This window comes from Oryzias latipes, chromosome 9, assembly GCF_053564925.1.
Source record: "Oryzias latipes strain Hd-rR chromosome 9, Olatipes_Hd-rR_3.1".
NCBI lineage: Eukaryota > Metazoa > Chordata > Actinopteri > Beloniformes > Adrianichthyidae > Oryzias > Oryzias latipes.
In genome coordinates, this window is record NC_136245.1 from 35,370,116 (window position 1) to 35,390,957 (window position 20,842).

The following is a 20,842-nucleotide window of genomic DNA, read 5'->3' on the forward strand; positions in this document are numbered from 1 at the left end:
ATCGGTGCTGATTGATCAAATGAATTCAGTTTATTGTAGTTGAAATGTTTTGATCCAGATTGACTGAGTTCTGACCGGTTCTGAAAGCTTCTAATTCTGGATGTTTTAAACAAAAATAAACGAGACGAGCTGCAAATCTTTTTTAAATGTATATTTTAACTTTCATGTCAAACTTTGACCAACTGAAACTTTAAATTCAAGGGGGGGGGGGGCATTTAGTGAATAAAAGCAAAAGTTGTTCATGATTTATTTAAATCTATTTCTTAAACCAAAAAGTAAAAAAAAAAAAATTAATTGTAAATCAAAGACAAAAGTTGAAAAACACAAATGTTTTTCTCTGATTTGTTTCTGTTTCTATGGAAACAAATTAATGTCAAACCAAATCTCAGACTTTGTTTCAAAATTAACTTTTTTTCCCAACAGAACAAATAAAAATTCTGATATTTAAGAAAGAAAAAAAGAAAAAGTATCAACAAAATTCTATCATTCAATGTTTGAATTCACATTAACATGGATGAATGGAGCCCAAAGGTCAAAGGTCAGAGACACGGGATCGGAAGGTTCTGGGGTAGAAGAGCCTTTTTTCCTTTCATCTTTTCTATGGTGGGGGCTGTTAAAGGGTTAAAGGGATTTTTTTTTAATCGACTGACATCAATGCCCCGCCCCCTTTTCCTCATGATGCCAGCGATCAGTGATGCCGCTGGGGGGCGGGTCACACGACGCATTCGGGGTAAAAATAGCCCCTCAGGTCACAGTTCTGTCTGTAAACAAGCAGAGGACGGCGGGGCAGGTAGGGGGTCCAGACTGTGTTCTGCAGTCGTTTCAGCGTTTTGTCTGGGTGGATTCTGGTTCTTCCACCGGGTTTGTTGGTTCTGGTTCAGAACAGCTTTAGAACTCAGAGGTTTCTCATCAGTTCTGCTTCAGCTCATTTATCCTTCAGGAGGTCTGAGGTTCTTACTTCATAGAAGAACCGATTCTTCTGGGTCCAAACTGTCCACCTCTGACGTGGTTCTGTGTGTGAGAGGGGGTCTGTTCAGGTAAGCTCACCTGGTTCCCCCTCACCCCCCAGTGAAGATGGCTCCAGCGAAGAGGCTGGACGTCCCGGTTCAGGATCTGTCCCTGATCAGAGGAATCTGGGAGGTCCGGGTCAAGAGGCACCGACAGAAACAAAAGAAGGAGCAGGAGAGGATGGAGAACAGCGCCCTCACCAGGTGAGGGAGGACACCCCCACATTCTGCACCCTCATCCACCGTGGTTAGCTCCGCCCACATCAACATGAAAAAACCCTTCTGCAACCCTGACCCAGACTCTAGTGGTCGTTTGACAAAGTCCCGGCATTTGGTCCGCCCTGATGTTCGACAAGTTAGGGAAGGGGGGGGTGAACTTTCAACTTTCATTTTTATTTTTTCATTTTTGCGTCTCAAATTTTCAACAAACCATTCGGTCACATGACATTCTCGCCACGGCCTGTAGGGGTCAGTGTGGGTCACTGCGAGGCAAAGTGAGGTCAGCAGAGATCTGCTGAAGCGATCAGACATTTCAGTCCAGTTTGAATCAAACCAAGAATAGAGCCCCCACCCGCCCAAGGTGGCATTGATGGGAGGAGCCACAGGAGATTTGTTAAAACATGGCATCATTGTTACAGGTCACATGCAGCAGTAGGGGGGCTGTGGTAGTATTTATACCCCGGCGTTGGTGGTGCCGCTCAGTCGGGCTGTAGGGGTCAGAAAGGTCACGACTCGTCAGACTTGATTCCCGTCTCTGCAGGATCGACCAGCAGTGGCAGTACCGCATCTACTGCAAGAGCCTGAAGACCAAAGACCTGCAGCGTCACCTGGGCCCGCCCACACCGTGCACAGGTACACACGGGCACCGCCCACAGCCCAGCCCACACCTGTAGGAATCACTGCAAGGTCTTCAGTGGGGAGGCACTGGGGGGGCAGGGCCTGGCCTTGACCCTGGGACCGGCTCCTGTCTCTTTGTGTGTTGTGAGGGGCTAAGGCCTGGGGGGTCGGCTCTCTCTGCGATAGGGTCCCAAAGCTGGGGAGACTTTGGGTCCATTGCAGGGGGGGGGGGCTGGGGCAGATGATTCACTCCCTGAACTGCCCTCCTTCCTGATACAACAACTGTTCACTAACTTCCTGTTTCCTGTGGTGAGTCTCCTCACTGTTTCTAACGGTACCGGTTCCTGTGGTTCTGATGTCAGGACCCCCGCAGGAGGATCTGACCGTCCAGACGGACTCTGACAGGCTGATCTTCAGGTTGGAGGGAGACCGCTGGATGGTAGGTGAAGCAGCCGGCGCCATCTTGTCCACAAAGTCCTTTTGAGGAACCGCGGTTCTGCAGGACTTTCCCAGGGAGCTGCAGTGGATGACGTACCTGCAGGAGTGGTGCGTTCGAGGAACCAGGATCCAGCAGCTGCCGGACTTCCTGCCCCTCTTCACCCAGCTCACCGTGCTGGATATCCCCAAAAACGCCATCAGGGAGCTGCCACCAGACGTCGGTGAGACTGAAGGCGGCGTCCCATGCAGTTCACCTTTGCTCCGCCCACCATGGCTCCAAACATCACCTGCTCCACCTGCACTTTCAGGCCGACTGGGCGAGCTCCGCCGGCTGAACGCCAGCTACAACCATCTGCGCAGCGTTCCTCCGGAGCTGGGGAGCTGCGAGAAGCTGCAGAAACTGGAACTGGCGGGAAACCGCAGCCTGTCTGAGCTGCCCTTCGAGGTAAGGCAGGGCGGGGTGTGTACCTGGGGGGCGGGGTGTGTACCTGGGGGGCGGGGCATGTTCTCTGATGGCCTTCCTCCTCTGCAGCTCAGCAGCCTAAAGCAGCTGCTTCACCTGGATCTTGCAGAGAACAGCTTTGTCTCCATCCCCGTCTGCGCTCTGAGGATGACCAACCTGCAGCTGCTGGACCTGAGCGCAAACGGCCTGACCGACCTCCCGCAGGACATGGACAGGTGAGGGCTGTCACACCTGGGGGCGGGGCATGAAAAGGTGTGGGCTGTCACTTTGGAGGTGGGGCATGGACAGGTCACGGCTGTCCCACCTGGGGGCGGGGCATGAACAGGTGAGGGCTGTCCCACCTGGGGGCGGGGCATGAAAAGGTGAGGGCTGTCACACCTGGGGGCGGGGCATGAAAAGGTGAGGGCTGTCACAGCTGGGGGCGGGGCATGAAAAGGTGAGGGCTGTCCCACCTGGGGGCGGGGCATAGACAGGTGAGGGCTGTCAAAGCTGGGGGCGGGGCATGAACAGGTGAGGGCTGTCCCACCTTGGGGCGGGGCATGAAAAGGTGTGGGCTGTCACTTTGGAGGTGGGGCATGGACAGGTCACGGCTGTCCCACCTGGGGGCGGGGCATGAACAGGTGAGGGCTGTCCCACCTGGGGGCGGGGCATGAAAAGGTGAGGGCTGTCACACCTGGGGGCGGGGCATGAAAAGGTGAGGGCTGTCACACCTGGGGGCGGGGCATGAAAAGGTGAGGGCTGTCACACCTGGGGGCGTGGCTCTCAGCATATTCCTCAATTGTCTTTACCTTCTACTTCACAGACTGGAGAACCTCAACACCCTCTTCATCCACCGGAACAATCTGTCCTACCTGCCCATGTGTTTGCCCCACATCCCCTCCCTGAAGATGGTCGTCGTCAGCGGCGACTTGCTGACCTCCATCCCTACTAAACTCTGCAGCAACCCAGACATCAAGTAATAAAATGGAAACAACTGCAACTGTTAGTTTTTGAAGGTTGTGGAAACATTTTGGTCACAACAGGTTCATCCGCCTTTTCGATAAACCTATCAGTGAAGACCGGAGGAGAAGGAGGGAGGAGGGAAGGAGGTGGAGGGAGCAGAGGGAGGAGGTGCAGGACAGCAGTGACAAAGAGTTTATGGAGGCGTACCTGAGCTCGCTGCAGGACCGAGGTGAGGAACATCAGCAGATAGTGGCAGGAATGCTGGGAGATCCCCCTACTCCAGGTTCCATCTGGATCCTGGGGTTGAGGGTGGCGTAGCCCCAACACAGATCTGTTCAGCTGCGGTTTTTCTCCTGAAGGATTTGAAAACAACTCACAGATTTTTGACATGTTCTAGCGTTGATGGTAATGGTTGAGCTGTCGTCTGAAGCTAGAACAGCCTGGAGACGGATCTGTAGCTTAACAGCTCCATCAGGAAGAACGTCCACCAGAACCACCTATTAGCGGGAACGTCCACCAGAACCACCTATTAGCAGGAACGTCCACCAGAACCACCTATTAGCAGGAAACGTCCACCAGAACCACCTATCGGCAGGAACGTCCACCAGAACCACCTATCGGCAGGAACGTCCAGTAGAACCACCTATTAGCGGGAACGTCCACCAGAACCACCTTTTAGCAGGAACGTCCACCAGAACCACCTATTAGCGGGAACGTCCACCAGAACCACCTATCGGCAGGAACGTCCACCAGAACCACCTATCGGAAGAAATGTCCAGCAGACCCACCTATTAGAGGAAACGTCCCCTAGAACTACCTGTCGGCAGGAACGTCCACCAGAACTACCAATCGGCAGGAAAATCCAGCAGAACCACCTATTAGCAGGAACGTCCACCAGAACCACCTATTAGCAGGAACGTCCACCAGAACCACCTATTAGCGGGAACGTCCACCAGAACCACCTATCGGAAGAAACGTCCAGCAGACCCACCTATTAGCGGAAACGTCCACTAGAACCACGTGTCGGCAGGAACGTCCACCAGAACTACCAATCGGCAGGAAAATCCAGCAGAACCAACTATCGGCAGGAACGTCCACCAGAACCACCTATTAGCGGGAACGTCCAGCAGAACCACCAATTAGCGGGAACGTCCAGCAGAACCACCTATTAGCAGGAACGTCCGCCAGAACCACGTATTAGCAGGAACGTCCAGCAGAACCACCTATCGGCAGGAACGTCCAACAAAACCACTTATTAGCAGGAACGTCCAGCAGAACCACCTATTGGCAGGAGCGTCCAGCAGAACCACCTATTAGCGGGAACGTCCACCAGAACCACCTATCGGCAGGAACGTCCACCAGAACTACCAATCGGCAGGAAAATCCAGCAGAACCACCTATTAGATGGAAAGTCCAGCAGAACCACCTATTAGCAGGAACGTCCACCAGAACCAACTATTAGCGGGAATGGCCAGTAGAACCGCCTATTAGCGGGAATGGCCAGTAGAACCGCCTATTAGCAGTAACGTCCACCAGAACCACCTATTGGCAGGAACGTCCAGCAGAACCACCTATTAGCGGGAACGTCCAGCAGAACCACCTATTGGCGGGAACGTCCAGCAGAACCACCTATCGGCAGGAACGTCCAGCAGAACCACCTATCGGCAGGGCCGTCCACCAGAACCACCTATCGGCAGGAACGTCCACCAAAACCACCTATCGGCAGGAACGTCAAGCAGAACCACCTATTAGCGGGAATGGCCAGTAGAACCACCTATTAGCGGAAACGTCCACCAGAACCACCTATCGGCAGGAACGTCCACCAGAAATACCAATCGGCAGGAAAATCCAGCAGAACCACCTATTAGCGGGAATGGCCAGTAGAACCACCTATTAGCGGAAACGTCCACCAGAACCACCTATTAGCAGGAACGTCCACCAGAACCACCTATCGGCAGGAACGTCCACCAGAACCAGCTATCGGCAAGAACGTCCAGCAGAACCACCTATCGGCAGGAACGTCCACCAGAACCACCTATCGGCAGGAACGTCCAGCAGAACCACCTATTAGCGGGAACGTCCACCAGAACCACCTATCGGCAGGAACGTCCACCAGAACCACCTATTAGCGGAAACGTCCTCCAGAACCACCTATTAGCGGGAACGTCCACCAGAACTACCAATCGGCAGGAAAATCCAGCAGAACCACCTATCGGCAGGAACGTCCACCAGAACTACCAATCGGCAGGAAAATCCAGCAGAACCACCAATCGGCCGAAACGTCCACCAGAACCACCTATTAGAAGGAACGTCCAGCAGAACAACCTATTAGCAGGAACGTCCACCAGAACCAACTATTAGCGGGAATGGCCAGTAGAACCGCCTATTAGCGGGAATGGCCAGTAGAACCGCCTATTAGCAGTAACGTCCACCAGAACCACCTATCGGCAGGAACGTCAACCAGAACCACCTATCGGCAGGAACGTCCAGCAGAACCACCAATCGGCAGGAACGTCCACCAGAACTACCAATCGGCAGGGAAATCCAGCAGAACCACCAATCGGCCGAAACGTCCACCAGAACAATGTATTAGCAGGAAAGTACACCAGAACCACCTATTAGCAGGAACGTCCACCAGAACCAACTATTAGCGGGAATGGCCAGTAGAACCGCCTATTAGCGGGAATGGCCAGTAGAACCGCCTATTAGCAGTAACGTCCACCAGAACCACCTATCGGCAGGAACGTCAACCAGAACCACCTATCGGCAGGAACGTCCAGCAGAACCACCAATCGGCAGGAACGTCCACCAGAACTACCAATCGGCAGGGAAATCCAGCAGAACCACCAATCGGCCGAAACGTCCACCAGAACCATGTATTAGCGGGAACGTCCACCAGAACCACCTATCGGCAGAAACGTCCACCACAACCACCTATTAGCGGGAACGTCCACCAGAACCACCTATTAGCAGGAACGTCCACCAAAACCACCTATCGGCAGGAACGTCCACCAGAAACACCTATCGGCAGGAACGTCCAGCAGAACCACCTATCGGCAGGAACGTCCATCAGAACCACCTATTAGCAGGAACGTCCGCCAGAACCACGTATTAGCAGGAACGTCCAGCAGAACCACCTATCGGCAGGAACGTCCAGCAAAACCACTTATTAGCAGGAACGTCCAGCAGAACCACCTATTGGCAGGAGCGTCCAGCAGAACCACCTATTAGCAGGAACGTCCACCAGAACCACCTATCGGCAGGAACGTCCACCAGAACTACCAATCGGCAGGAAAATCCAGCAGAACCACCTATTAGATGGAACGTCCAGCAGAACCACCTATTAGCAGGAACGTCCACCAGAACCAACTATTAGCGGGAATGGCCAGTAGAACCGCCTATTAGCGGGAATGGCCAGTAGAACCGCCTATTAGCAGTAACGTCCACCAGAACCACCTATTAGCGGGAACGTCCACCAGAACCACCTATTAGCGGGAACGTCCACCAGAACCACCTATTAGCGGGAACGTCCAGCAGAACCACCTATTAGCGGGAACGTCCACCAGAACCACCTATCGGCAGGAATGTCCACCAGAACTACCAATTGGCAGGAAAATCCAGCAGAACCACCAATCGGCCGAAACGTCCACCAGAACCACCTATTAGCAGGAACGTCCACCAGAACCACCTATTAGCGGGAACGTCCACCAGAGCCACTTATCGGCAGGAACGTCCACCAGAACCACCTATTAGCGGGAACGTCCACCAGAACCACCTATTAGCAGGAACGTCCACCAGAACCACCTATCGGCAGGAACGTCCACCAGAACCACCTATCGGCAGGAACGTCCAGTAGAACCACCTATTAGCGGGAACGTCCACCAGAACCACCTTTTAGCAGGAACGTCCACCAGAACCACCTATTAGCGGGAACGTCCACCAGAACCCCCTATCGGCAGGAACGTCCACCAGAACCACCTATCGGAAGAAACGTCCAGCAGACCCACCTATTAGAGGAAACGTCCACTAGAACCACCTGTCGGCAGGAACGTCCACCAGAACTACCAATCGGCAGGAAAATCCAGCAGAACCACCTATTAGCAGGAACGTCCACCAGAACCACCTATTAGCAGGAACGTCCACCAGAACCACCTATTAGCGGGAACGTCCACCAGAACCACTTATCGGAAGAAACGTCCAGCAGACCCACCTATTAGCGGAAACGTCCACTAGAACCACCTGTCGGCAGGAACGTCCACCAGAACTACCAATCGGCAGGAAAATCCAGCAGAACCAACTATCGGCAGGAACGTCCACCAGAACCACCTATTAGCGGGAACGTCCAGCAGAACCACCAATTAGCGGGAACGTCCAGCAGAACCACCTATCGGCAGGAACGTCCATCAGAACCACCTATTAGCAGGAACGTCCGCCAGAACCACGTATTAGCAGGAACGTCCAGCAGAACCACCTATCGGCAGGAACGTCCAGCAAAACCACTTATTAGCAGGAACGTCCAGCAGAACCACCTATTGGCAGGAGCGTCCAGCAGAACCACCTATTAGCAGGAACGTCCACCAGAACCACCTATCGGCAGGAACGTCCACCAGAACTACCAATCGGCAGGAAAATCCAGCAGAACCACCTATTAGATGGAACGTCCAGCAGAACCACCTATTAGCAGGAACGTCCACCAGAACCAACTATTAGCGGGAATGGCCAGTAGAACCGCCTATTAGCGGGAATGGCCAGTAGAACCGCCTATTAGCAGTAACGTCCACCAGAACCACCTATTGGCAGGAACGTCCAGCAGAACCACCTATTAGCGGGAACGTCCACCAGAACCACCTATCGGCAGGAACGTCCACCAGAACCACCTATTAGCGGGAACGTCCAGCAGAACCACCTATTGGCGGGAACGTCCAGCAGAACCACCTATCGGCAGGAACGTCCAGCAGAACCACCTATCGGCAGCAACGTCCACCAGAACCACCTATCGGCAGGAACGTCCACCAGAAATACCAATCGGCAGGAAAATCCAGCAGAACCACCTATTAGCGGGAAAGGCCAGTAGAACCACCTATTAGCGGAAACGTCCACCAGAACCACCTATTAGCAGGAACGTCCACCAGAACCACCTATCGGCAGGAACGTCCACCAGAACCAGCTATCGGCAAGAACGTCCAGCAGAACCACCTATCGGCAGGAACGTCCACCAGAACCACCTATCGGCAGGAACGTCCAGCAGAACCACCTATTAGCGGGAACGTCCACCAGAACCACCTATCGGCAGGAACGTCCACCAGAACCACCTATTAGCGGAAACGTCCTCCAGAACCACCTATCGGCAGGAACGTCCACCAGAACTACCAATCGGCAGGAAAATCCAGCAGAACCACCAATCGGCCGAAACGTCCACCAGAACCACCTATTAGAAGGAACGTCCAGCAGAACCACCTATTAGCAGGAACGTCCACCAGAACCAACTATTAGCGGGAATGGCCAGTAGAACCGCCTATTAGCGGGAATGGCCAGTAGAACCGCCTATTAGCCGTAACGTCCACCAGAACCACCTATCGGCAGGAACGTCCACCAGAACCACCTATCGGCAGGAAAATCCAGCAGAACCACCAATCGGCAGGAACGTCCACCAGAACTACCAATCGGCAGGGAAATCCAGCAGAACCACCAATCGGCCGAAACGTCCACCAGAACCATGTATTAGCAGGAAAGTCCACCAGAACCACCTATTAGCGGGAACGTCCACCAGAACCACCTATCGGCAGAAACGTCCACCACAACCACCTATTAGCGGGAACGTCCACCAGAACCACCTATTAGCAGGAACGTCCACCAAAACCACCTATCGGCAGGAACGTCCACCAGAAACACCTATCGGCAGGAACGTCCACCAGAACCACCTATTAGCGGGAACGTCCACCAGAACCACCTATTAGCGGGAACGTCCACCAGAACCACCTATTAGCGGGAACGTCCAGCAGAACCACCTATTAGCGGGAACGTCCACCAGAACCACCTATCGGCAGGAATGTCCACCAGAACTACCAATTGGCAGGAAAATCCAGCAGAACCACCAATCGGCCGAAACGTCCACCAGAACCACCTATTAGCAGGAACGTCCACCAGAACCACCTATCGGCAGGAACGTCCACCAGAACCACCTATCGGCAGGAACGTCCAGCAGAACCACCTATCGGCAGGAACGTCCACCAGAACCACCTATCGGCAGGAACGTCCAGCAGAACCACCTATCGGCAGGAACGTCCACCAGAACCACCTATCGGCAGGAACGTCCACCAGAACCACCTATCGGCAGGAACGTCCACCAGAACTACCCATCGGCAGGAAAATCCAGCAGAACCACCAATCGGCCGAAACGTCCACCAGAACCACCTATTAGAAGGAACGTCCACCAGAACCACCTATTAGCAGGAATGGCCAGTAGAACCACCTATTAGCGGGAACGTCCACCAGAAACACCTATCGGCAGGAACGTCCACCAGAACCACCTATCGGCAGGAACGTCCACCAGAACCACCTATCGGCAGGAACGTCCACCAGAACTACCCATCGGCAGGAAAATCCAGCAGAACCACCAATCGGCCGAAACGTCCACCAGAACCACCTATTAGAAGGAACGTCCACCAGAACCACCTATTAGCAGGAATGGCCAGTAGAACCACCTATTAGCGGGAACGTCCACCAGAAACACCTATCGGCAGGAACGTCCACCAGAACCACCTATCGGCAGGAACGTCCACCAGAACCACCTATCGGCAGGAACGTCCACCAGAACTACCCATCGGCAGGAAAATCCAGCAGAACCACCAATCGGCCGAAACGTCCACCAGAACAACCTATTAGAAGGAACGTCCACCAGAACCACCTATTAGCAGGAATGGCCAGTAGAACCACCTATTAGCGGGAACGTCCACCAGAAACACCTATCGGCAGGAACGTCCACCAGAACCACCTATCGGCAGGAACGTCCACCAGAACCACCTATCGGCAGGAACGTCCACCAGAACTACCCATCGGCAGGAAAATCCAGCAGAACCACCAATCGGCCGAAACGTCCACCAGAACAACCTATTAGAAGGAACGTCCACCAGAACCACCTATTAGCAGGAATGGCCAGCAGAACCACCTATTAGCAGGAACGTCCACCAGAACCACCTATTAGCGGGAATGGCCAGTAGAACCGCCTATTAGCGGGAATGGCCAGTTAAACAGCCTATCAGCAGTAACGTCCACCAGAACCACCTATCGGCAGGAACGTCCACCAGAACCACCTATCGGCAGGAACGTCCAGCAGAACCACCTATCGGCAGGAACGTCAACCAGAAACACCTATCGGCAGGAAAATCCAGCAGAACCACCAATCGGCAGGAACGTCCACCAGAACTACCAATCGGCAGGGAAATCCAGCAGAACCACCAATCGGCCGAAACGTCCACCAGAACCACCTATTAGCAGGAACGTCCACCAGAACCACCTATTAGCGGGAACGTCCACCAGAGCCACTTATCGGCAGGAACGTCCACCAGAACCACCTATTAGCGGGAACGTCCACCAGAACCACCTATTAGCGGGAACGTCCACCAGAACCACCTATTAGCAGGAACGTCCACCAGAACTACCTATCGGCAGGAACGTCCACCAGAAAAACACCTATCGGCAGGAACGTCCACCAGAACCACCTATTAGCGGGAACGTCCAGCAGAACCACCTATTAGCGGGAACGTTCAGCAGAACCACCTATTAGCAGGAACGTCCACCAGAACTACCTATCGGCAGGAACGTCCACCAGAAAAACACCTATCGGCAGGAACGTCCACCAGAACCACCTATTAGCGGGAACGTCCAGCAGAACCACCTATTAGCGGGAACGTTCAGCAGAACCACCTATTAGCGGGAACTTCCACCAGAACCACCTATTAGCGGGAACGTCCAGCAGAACCACCTATTAGCGGGAACGTCCACCAGAACAACCTATCGGCAGGAATGTCCACCAGAACTACCAATCGGCAGGAAAATCCAGCAGAACCACCAATCGGCCGAAACGTCCACCAGAACCACCTATTAGAAGCAACGTCCAGCAGAACCATCTATCGGCAGGAACGTCCACCAGAACTACCAATCGGCAGGAAAATCCAGCAGAACCACCAATCGGCCGAAACGTCCACCAGAACCACCTATTAGAAGGAACGTCCAACAGAACCACCTATTAGCGGGAATGGCCAGTAGAACCACCTATTAGCGGGAACGTCCACCAAAACCACCTATCGGCAGGAACGTGCACCAGAACCACCTATTAGTGGGAATGGCCAGCAGAACCACCTATTAGCGGGAATGGCCAGTAGAACCAACTATTAGCGGGAACGTCCACCAGAACCACCTATTAGCAGGAACGTCCAGCAAAACTACCAATCGGCAGGAAAATCCAGCAGAACTACCAATTGGCCGAAACGTCCACCAAAACCATCTATTAGCAGGAATGTCCACCAGAACCACCTATTAGCGGGAATGGCCAGTAGAACAACCTATTAGCAGTAATGTCCACCAGAACCACCTATCGGCAGGAACGTCCACCAGAACCAACTATTAGCGGGAATGGCCAGTAGAACAACCTATTAGCAGTAACGTCCACCAGAACCACCTATCGGCAGGAACGTCCACCAGAACCACCTATTTGCAGGGACGTCCACCAGAACTACCAATCGGCAGGAAAATCCAGCAGAACCACCAATCGGCCGAAACGTCCACCAGAACCACCTATTAGAAGGAACGTCCAGCAGAACCACCTATTAGCAGGAACGTCCACCAGAACCACCTATTAGCGGGAACGTCCACCAGAACCACCTATTAGCGGGAACGTCCACCAGAACCACCTATTAGCAGGAACGTCCACTAGAACCACCTATCGGCAGGAACGTCCACCAGAAAAACACCTATCGGCAGGAACGTCCACCAGAACCACCTATTAGCGGGAACGTCCAGCAGAACCACCTATTAGCGGGAACGTTCAGCAGAACCACCTATTAGCGGGAACGTCCACCAGAACCACCTATTAGCGGGAACGTCCAGCAGAACCACCTATTAGCGGGAACGTCCACCAGAACCACCTATCGGCAGGAATGTCCACCAGAACTACCAATCGGCAGGAAAATCCAGCAGAACCACCAATCGGCCGAAACGTCCACCACAACCACCTATTAGAAGGAACGTCCAGCAGAACCACCTATTAGCGGGAATGGCCAGTAAAACCACCTATTAGCGGGAACGTCCACCAGAACCACCTATCGGCAGGAACGTGCACCAGAACCACTTATTAGTGGGAATGGCCAGCAGAACCACCTATTAGCGGGAATGGCCAACAGAACCACCTATTAGCAGGAACGTCCACCAGAACCACCTATTAGCGCGAATGGCCAGTAGAACCGCCTATTAGCGGGAATGGCCAGTAGAACCGCCTATTAGCAGTAACGTCCACCAGAACCACCTATCGGCAGGAATGTCCACCAGAACCACCTATCGACAGGAACGTCCAGCAGAACCACCTATCGGCAGGAACGTCCACCAGATCCACCTATCGGCAGGAAAATCCAGCAGAACCACCAATCGGCAGGAACGTCCACCAGAACTACCAATCGGCAGGGAAATCCAGCAGAACCACCAATCGGCCGAAACGTCCACCAGAACCACCTATTAGCAGGAACGTCCACCAGAACCACCTTTTAGCAGGAACGTCCACCAGAACCACCTATTAGCGGGAACGTCCACCAGAACCACCTATTAGCAGGAACGTCCACCAAAACCACCTAACGGCAGGAACGTCCACCAGAAACACCTATCGGCAGGAACGTCCACCAGAACCACCTATTAGCGGGAACGTCCACCAGAACGACCTATTAGCGGGAACGTCCACCAGAACCACCTATTAGCGGGAATGTCCAGCAGAACCACCTATTAGCGGGAACGTCCACCAGAACCACCTATCGGCAGGAATGTCCACCAGAACTACCAATTGGCAGGAAAATCCAGCAGAACCACCAATCGGACGAAACGTCCACCAGAACCACCTATTAGCAGGAACGTCCACCAGAACCACCTATCGGCAGGAACGTCCACCAGAAACACCTATCGGCAGGAACGTCCAGCAGAACCACCTATCGGCAGGAACGTCCACCAGAAAAACACCTATCGGCAGGAACGTCCACCAGAACCACCTATTAGCGGGAACGTCCAGCAGAACCACCTATTAGCGGGAACGTTCAGCAGAACCACCTATTAGCGGGAACGTCCACCAGAACCACCTATTAGCGGGAACGTCCAGCAGAACCACCTATTAGCGGGAACGTCCACCAGAACCACCTATCGGCAGGAATGTCCACCAGAACTACCAATCGGCAGGAAAATCCAGCAGAACCACCAATCGGCCGAAACGTCCACCACAACCACCTATTAGAAGGAACGTCCAGCAGAACCACCTATTAGCGGGAATGGCCAGTAAAACCACCTATTAGCGGGAACGTCCACCAGAACCACCTATCGGCAGGAACGTGCACCAGAACCACTTATTAGTGGGAATGGCCAGCAGAACCACCTATTAGCGGGAATGGCCAACAGAACCACCTATTAGCAGGAACGTCCACCAGAACCACCTATTAGCGCGAATGGCCAGTAGAACCGCCTATTAGCGGGAATGGCCAGTAGAACCGCCTATTAGCAGTAACGTCCACCAGAACCACCTATCGGCAGGAATGTCCACCAGAACCACCTATCGACAGGAACGTCCAGCAGAACCACCTATCGGCAGGAACGTCCACCAGATCCACCTATCGGCAGGAAAATCCAGCAGAACCACCAATCGGCAGGAACGTCCACCAGAACTACCAATCGGCAGGGAAATCCAGCAGAACCACCAATCGGCCGAAACGTCCACCAGAACCACCTATTAGCAGGAACGTCCACCAGAACCACCTTTTAGCAGGAACGTCCACCAGAACCACCTATTAGCGGGAACGTCCACCAGAACCACCTATTAGCAGGAACGTCCACCAAAACCACCTAACGGCAGGAACGTCCACCAGAAACACCTATCGGCAGGAACGTCCACCAGAACCACCTATTAGCGGGAACGTCCACCAGAACGACCTATTAGCGGGAACGTCCACCAGAACCACCTATTAGCGGGAATGTCCAGCAGAACCACCTATTAGCGGGAACGTCCACCAGAACCACCTATCGGCAGGAATGTCCACCAGAACTACCAATTGGCAGGAAAATCCAGCAGAACCACCAATCGGACGAAACGTCCACCAGAACCACCTATTAGCAGGAACGTCCACCAGAACCACCTATCGGCAGGAACGTCCACCAGAAACACCTATCGGCAGGAACGTCCAGCAGAACCACCTATCGGCAGGAACGTCCACCAGACCCACCTATCGGCAGGAACGTCCACCAGAACCACCTATCGGCAGGAACGTCCACCAGAACTACCCATCGGCAGGAAAATCCAGCAGAACGACCAATCGGCCGAAACGTCCACCAGAACCACCTATTAGAAGGAACGTCCACCAGAACCACCTATTAGCAGGAATGCCAGTAGAACCACCTATTAGCGGGAACGTCCACCAGAACCACTTATTGGCAGGAACGTCCACCAGAACCACCTATTAGCAGGAACGTCCACCAGAACCACCTTTTAGCAGGAACGTCCACCAGAACCACCTATTAGCGGGAACGTCCACCAGAACCACCTATTAGCAGGAACGTCCACCAAAACCACCTAACGGCAGGAACGTCCACCAGAAACACCTATCGGCAGGAACGTCCACCAGAACCACCTATTAGCGGGAACGTCCACCAGAACGACCTATTAGCGGGAACGTCCACCAGAACCACCTATTAGCGGGAATGTCCAGCAGAACCACCTATTAGCGGGAACGTCCACCAGAACCACCTATCGGCAGGAATGTCCACCAGAACTACCAATTGGCAGGAAAATCCAGCAGAACCACCAATCGGACGAAACGTCCACCAGAACCACCTATTAGCAGGAACGTCCACCAGAACCACCTATCGGCAGGAACGTCCACCAGAAACACCTATCGGCAGGAACGTCCAGCAGAACCACCTATCGGCAGGAACGTCCACCAGAAAAACACCTATCGGCAGGAACGTCCACCAGAACCACCTATTAGCGGGAACGTCCAGCAGAACCACCTATTAGCGGGAACGTTCAGCAGAACCACCTATTAGCGGGAACGTCCACCAGAACCACCTATTAGCGGGAACGTCCAGCAGAACCACCTATTAGCGGGAACGTCCACCAGAACCACCTATCGGCAGGAATGTCCACCAGAACTACCAATCGGCAGGAAAATCCAGCAGAACCACCAATCGGCCGAAACGTCCACCACAACCACCTATTAGAAGGAACGTCCAGCAGAACCACCTATTAGCGGGAATGGCCAGTAAAACCACCTATTAGCGGGAACGTCCACCAGAACCACCTATCGGCAGGAACGTGCACCAGAACCACTTATTAGTGGGAATGGCCAGCAGAACCACCTATTAGCGGGAATGGCCAACAGAACCACCTATTAGCAGGAACGTCCACCAGAACCACCTATTAGCGCGAATGGCCAGTAGAACCGCCTATTAGCGGGAATGGCCAGTAGAACCGCCTATTAGCAGTAACGTCCACCAGAACCACCTATCGGCAGGAATGTCCACCAGAACCACCTATCGACAGGAACGTCCAGCAGAACCACCTATCGGCAGGAACGTCCACCAGATCCACCTATCGGCAGGAAAATCCAGCAGAACCACCAATCGGCAGGAACGTCCACCAGAACTACCAATCGGCAGGGAAATCCAGCAGAACCACCAATCGGCCGAAACGTCCACCAGAACCACCTATTAGCAGGAACGTCCACCAGAACCACCTTTTAGCAGGAACGTCCACCAGAACCACCTATTAGCGGGAACGTCCACCAGAACCACCTATTAGCAGGAACGTCCACCAAAACCACCTAACGGCAGGAACGTCCACCAGAAACACCTATCGGCAGGAACGTCCACCAGAACCACCTATTAGCGGGAACGTCCACCAGAACGACCTATTAGCGGGAACGTCCACCAGAACCACCTATTAGCGGGAATGTCCAGCAGAACCACCTATTAGCGGGAACGTCCACCAGAACCACCTATCGGCAGGAATGTCCACCAGAACTACCAATTGGCAGGAAAATCCAGCAGAACCACCAATCGGACGAAACGTCCACCAGAACCACCTATTAGCAGGAACGTCCACCAGAACCACCTATCGGCAGGAACGTCCACCAGAAACACCTATCGGCAGGAACGTCCAGCAGAACCACCTATCGGCAGGAACGTCCACCAGACCCACCTATCGGCAGGAACGTCCACCAGAACCACCTATCGGCAGGAACGTCCACCAGAACTACCCATCGGCAGGAAAATCCAGCAGAACGACCAATCGGCCGAAACGTCCACCAGAACCACCTATTAGAAGGAACGTCCACCAGAACCACCTATTAGCAGGAATGCCAGTAGAACCACCTATTAGCGGGAACGTCCACCAGAACCACTTATTGGCAGGAACGTCCACCAGAACCACCTATTAGCGGGAATGGCCAGCAGAACCACCTATTAGCGGGAATGGCCAGTAGAACAAACTATTAGCGGGAACGTCCACCAGAACCACCTATTAGCAGGAACGTCCGACAGAACTACCAATCGGCAGGAAAATCCAGCAGAACCACCAATCGGCCGAAACGTCCAACAGAACCACCTATTAGAAGGAACGTCCAGCAGAACCACCTATTAGCAGGAACGTCCACCAGAACCACCTATTAGCGGGAATGGCCAGTAGAACCGCCTATTAGCGGGAATGGCCAGTAAAACCGCCTATCAGCAGTAACGTCCACCAGAACCACCTATCGGCAGGAACGTCCACCAGAACCACCTATCGGCAGGAACGTCCAGCAGAACCACCTATCGGCAGGAACGTCAACCAGAAACACCTATCGGCAGGAAAATCCAGCAGAACCACCAATCGGCAGGAACGTCCACCAGAACTACCAATCGGAAGGGAAATCCAGCAGAACCACCAATTGGCCGAAACGTCCACCAGAACCACCTATTAGCAGGAACGTCCACCAGAACCACCTATTAGCGGGAACGTCCACCAGAGCCGCCTATAGGCAGGAACGTCCACCAGAACCACCTATTAGCGGGAACGTCCACCAGAACCACTTATTAGCGGGAACGTCCACCAGAACCACCTATTAGCAGGAACGTCCACCAGAACCACCTATCGGCAGGAACGTCCACCAGAAAAACACCTATCGGCAGGAACGTCCAGCAGAACCACCTATTAGCGGGAACGTCCAGCAGAACCACCTATTAGCGGGAACGTTCAGCAGAACCACCTTTTAGCGGGAACGTCCACCAGAACCACCTATTAGCGGGAACGTCCAGCTGAACCACCTATTAGCGGGAACGTCCACCAGAACCACCTATCGGCAGGAATGTCCACCAGAACTACCAATCGGCAGGAAAATCCAGCAGAACCACCAATCGGCCGAAACGTCCACCAGAACCACCTATTAGCAGCAACGTCCAGCAGAACCACCTATCGGCAGGAACGTCCACCAGAACTACCAATCGGCAGGAAAATCCAGCAGAACCACCAATCTTCCGAAACGTCCACCAGAACCACCTATAAGAAGGAACGTCCAGCAGAACCACCTATTAGCGGGAATGGCCAGTAAAACCACCTATTAGCGGGAACGTCCACCAGAACCACCTATCGGCAGGAACGTGCACCAGAACCACCTATTAGTGGGAATGGCCAGCAGAACCACCTATTAGCGGGAATGGCCAGTAGAACCACCTATTAGCGGGAACGTCCACCAGAACCACCTATTAGCAGGAACGTCCAGCAAAACTACCAATCGGCAGGAAAATCCAGCAGAACCACCAATTGGCCGAAACGTCCACCAAAACCATCTATTAGCAGGAATGTCCACCAGAACCACCTATTAGCGGGAATGGCCAGTAGAACAACCTATTAGCAGTAACGTCCACCAGAACCACCTATCGGCAGGAACGTCCACCAGAACCACCTATTTGCAGGAACGTCCACCAGAACTACCAATCGGCAGGAAAATCCAGCAGAACCACCAATCGGCCGAAACGTCCACCAGAACCACCTATTAGAAGGAACGTCCAGCAGAACCACCTATTAGCAGGAACGTCCACCAGAACCACCTATTAGGGCGAATGGCCAGTAAAACCGCCTATTAGCGGGAATGGCCAGTAGAACCGCCTATTAGCAGTAACGTCCAGCAGAACCACCTATCGGCAGGAACGTCCACCAGATCCACCTATCGGCAGGAAAATCCAGCAGAACCACCAATCGGCAGGAACGTCCACCAGAACTACCAATCGGCAGGGAAATCCAGCAGAACCACCAATCGGCCGAAACGTCCACCAGAGCCACCTATTAGCAGGAACGTCCACCAGAACCACCTATTAGCAGGAACGTCCACCAGAACCACCTATCGGCAGGAATGTCCACCAGAACCACCTATCGACAGGAACGTCCAGCAGAACCACCTATCGGCAGGAACGTCCACCAGATCCACCTATCGGCAGGAAAATCCAGCAGAACCACCAATCGGCAGGAACGTCCACCAGAACTACCAATCGGCAGGGAAATCCAGCAGAACCACCAATCGGCCGAAACGTCCACCAGAACCACCTATTAGCAGGAACGTCCACCAGAACCACCTTTTAGCAGGAACGTCCACCAGAACCACCTATTAGCGGGAACGTCCACCAGAACCACCTATTAGCAGGAACGTCCACCAAAACCACCTAACGGCAGGAACGTCCACCAGAAACACCTATCGGCAGGAACGTCCACCAGAACCACCTATTAGCGGGAACGTCCACCAGAACGACCTATTAGCGGGAACGTCCACCAGAACCACCTATTAGCGGGAATGTCCAGCAGAACCACCTATTAGCGGGAACGTCCACCAGAACCACCTATCGGCAGGAATGTCCACCAGAACTACCAATTGGCAGGAAAATCCAGCAGAACCACCAATCGGACGAAACGTCCACCAGAACCACCTATTAGCAGGAACGTCCACCAGAACCACCTATCGGCAGGAACGTCCACCAGAAACACCTATCGGCAGGAACGTCCAGCAGAACCACCTATCGGCAGGAACGTCCACCAGACCCACCTATCGGCAGGAACGTCCACCAGAACCACCTATCGGCAGGAACGTCCACCAGAACTACCCATCGGCAGGAAAATCCAGCAGAACGACCAATCGGCCGAAACGTCCACCAGAACCACCTATTAGAAGGAACGTCCACCAGAACCACCTATTAGCAGGAATGCCAGTAGAACCACCTATTAGCGGGAACGTCCACCAGAACCACTTATTGGCAGGAACGTCCACCAGAACCACCTATTAGCGGGAATGGCCAGCAGAACCACCTATTAGCGGGAATGGCCAGTAGAACAAACTATTAGCGGGAACGTCCACCAGAACCACCTATTAGCAGGAACGTCCGACAGAACTACCAATCGGCAGGAAAATCCAGCAGAACCACCAATCGGCCGAAACGTCCAACAGAACCACCTATTAGAAGGAACGTCCAGCAGAACCACCTATTAGCAGGAACGTCCACCAGAACCACCTATTAGCGGGAATGGCCAGTAGAACCGCCTATTAGCGGGAATGGCCAGTAAAACCGCCTATCAGCAGTAACGTCCACCAGAACCACCTATCGGCAGGAACGTCCACCAGAACCACCTATCGGCAGGAACGTCCAGCAGAACCACCTATCGGCAGGAACGTCAACCAGAAACACCTATCGGCAGGAAAATCCAGCAGAACCACCAATCGGCAGGAACGTCCACCAGAACTACCAATCGGAAGGGAAATCCAGCAGAACCACCAATTGGCCGAAACGTCCACCAGAACCACCTATTAGCAGGAACGTCCACCAGAACCACCTATTAGCGGGAACGTCCACCAGAGCCGCCTATAGGCAGGAACGTCCACCAGAACCACCT

The 20,842-nt window shown here is 53.6% G+C and overlaps 1 protein-coding gene across 2 annotated transcripts in view; it reads left to right on the top strand.

The window, feature by feature from the left end:
* Nucleotides 1-663: 663 nt before the first annotated feature.
* LOC101162578 (small integral membrane protein 22) overlaps nucleotides 664-20,842 on the top strand; it is a 46,255-nt gene continuing 26,076 nt past the window's right edge. The window contains exons 1-9 of one of the 2 annotated variants that reach the window (XM_023958098.2): nucleotides 664-790; nucleotides 1,070-1,211; nucleotides 1,768-1,859; nucleotides 2,207-2,283; nucleotides 2,347-2,503; nucleotides 2,591-2,727; nucleotides 2,815-2,960; nucleotides 3,548-3,700; nucleotides 3,768-3,916. In XM_023958098.2, the coding sequence (XP_023813866.2) occupies nucleotides 676-790; nucleotides 1,070-1,211; nucleotides 1,768-1,859; nucleotides 2,207-2,283; nucleotides 2,347-2,503; nucleotides 2,591-2,727; nucleotides 2,815-2,960; nucleotides 3,548-3,700; nucleotides 3,768-3,916 (1,168 nt within the window). In that variant the 5' untranslated portion in view covers nucleotides 664-675. The remainder of the gene's footprint in view (nucleotides 791-1,069; nucleotides 1,212-1,767; nucleotides 1,860-2,206; nucleotides 2,284-2,346; nucleotides 2,504-2,590; nucleotides 2,728-2,814; nucleotides 2,961-3,547; nucleotides 3,701-3,767; nucleotides 3,917-20,842) is intronic. The other variant, XM_078953436.1, reaches the window with a different exon arrangement.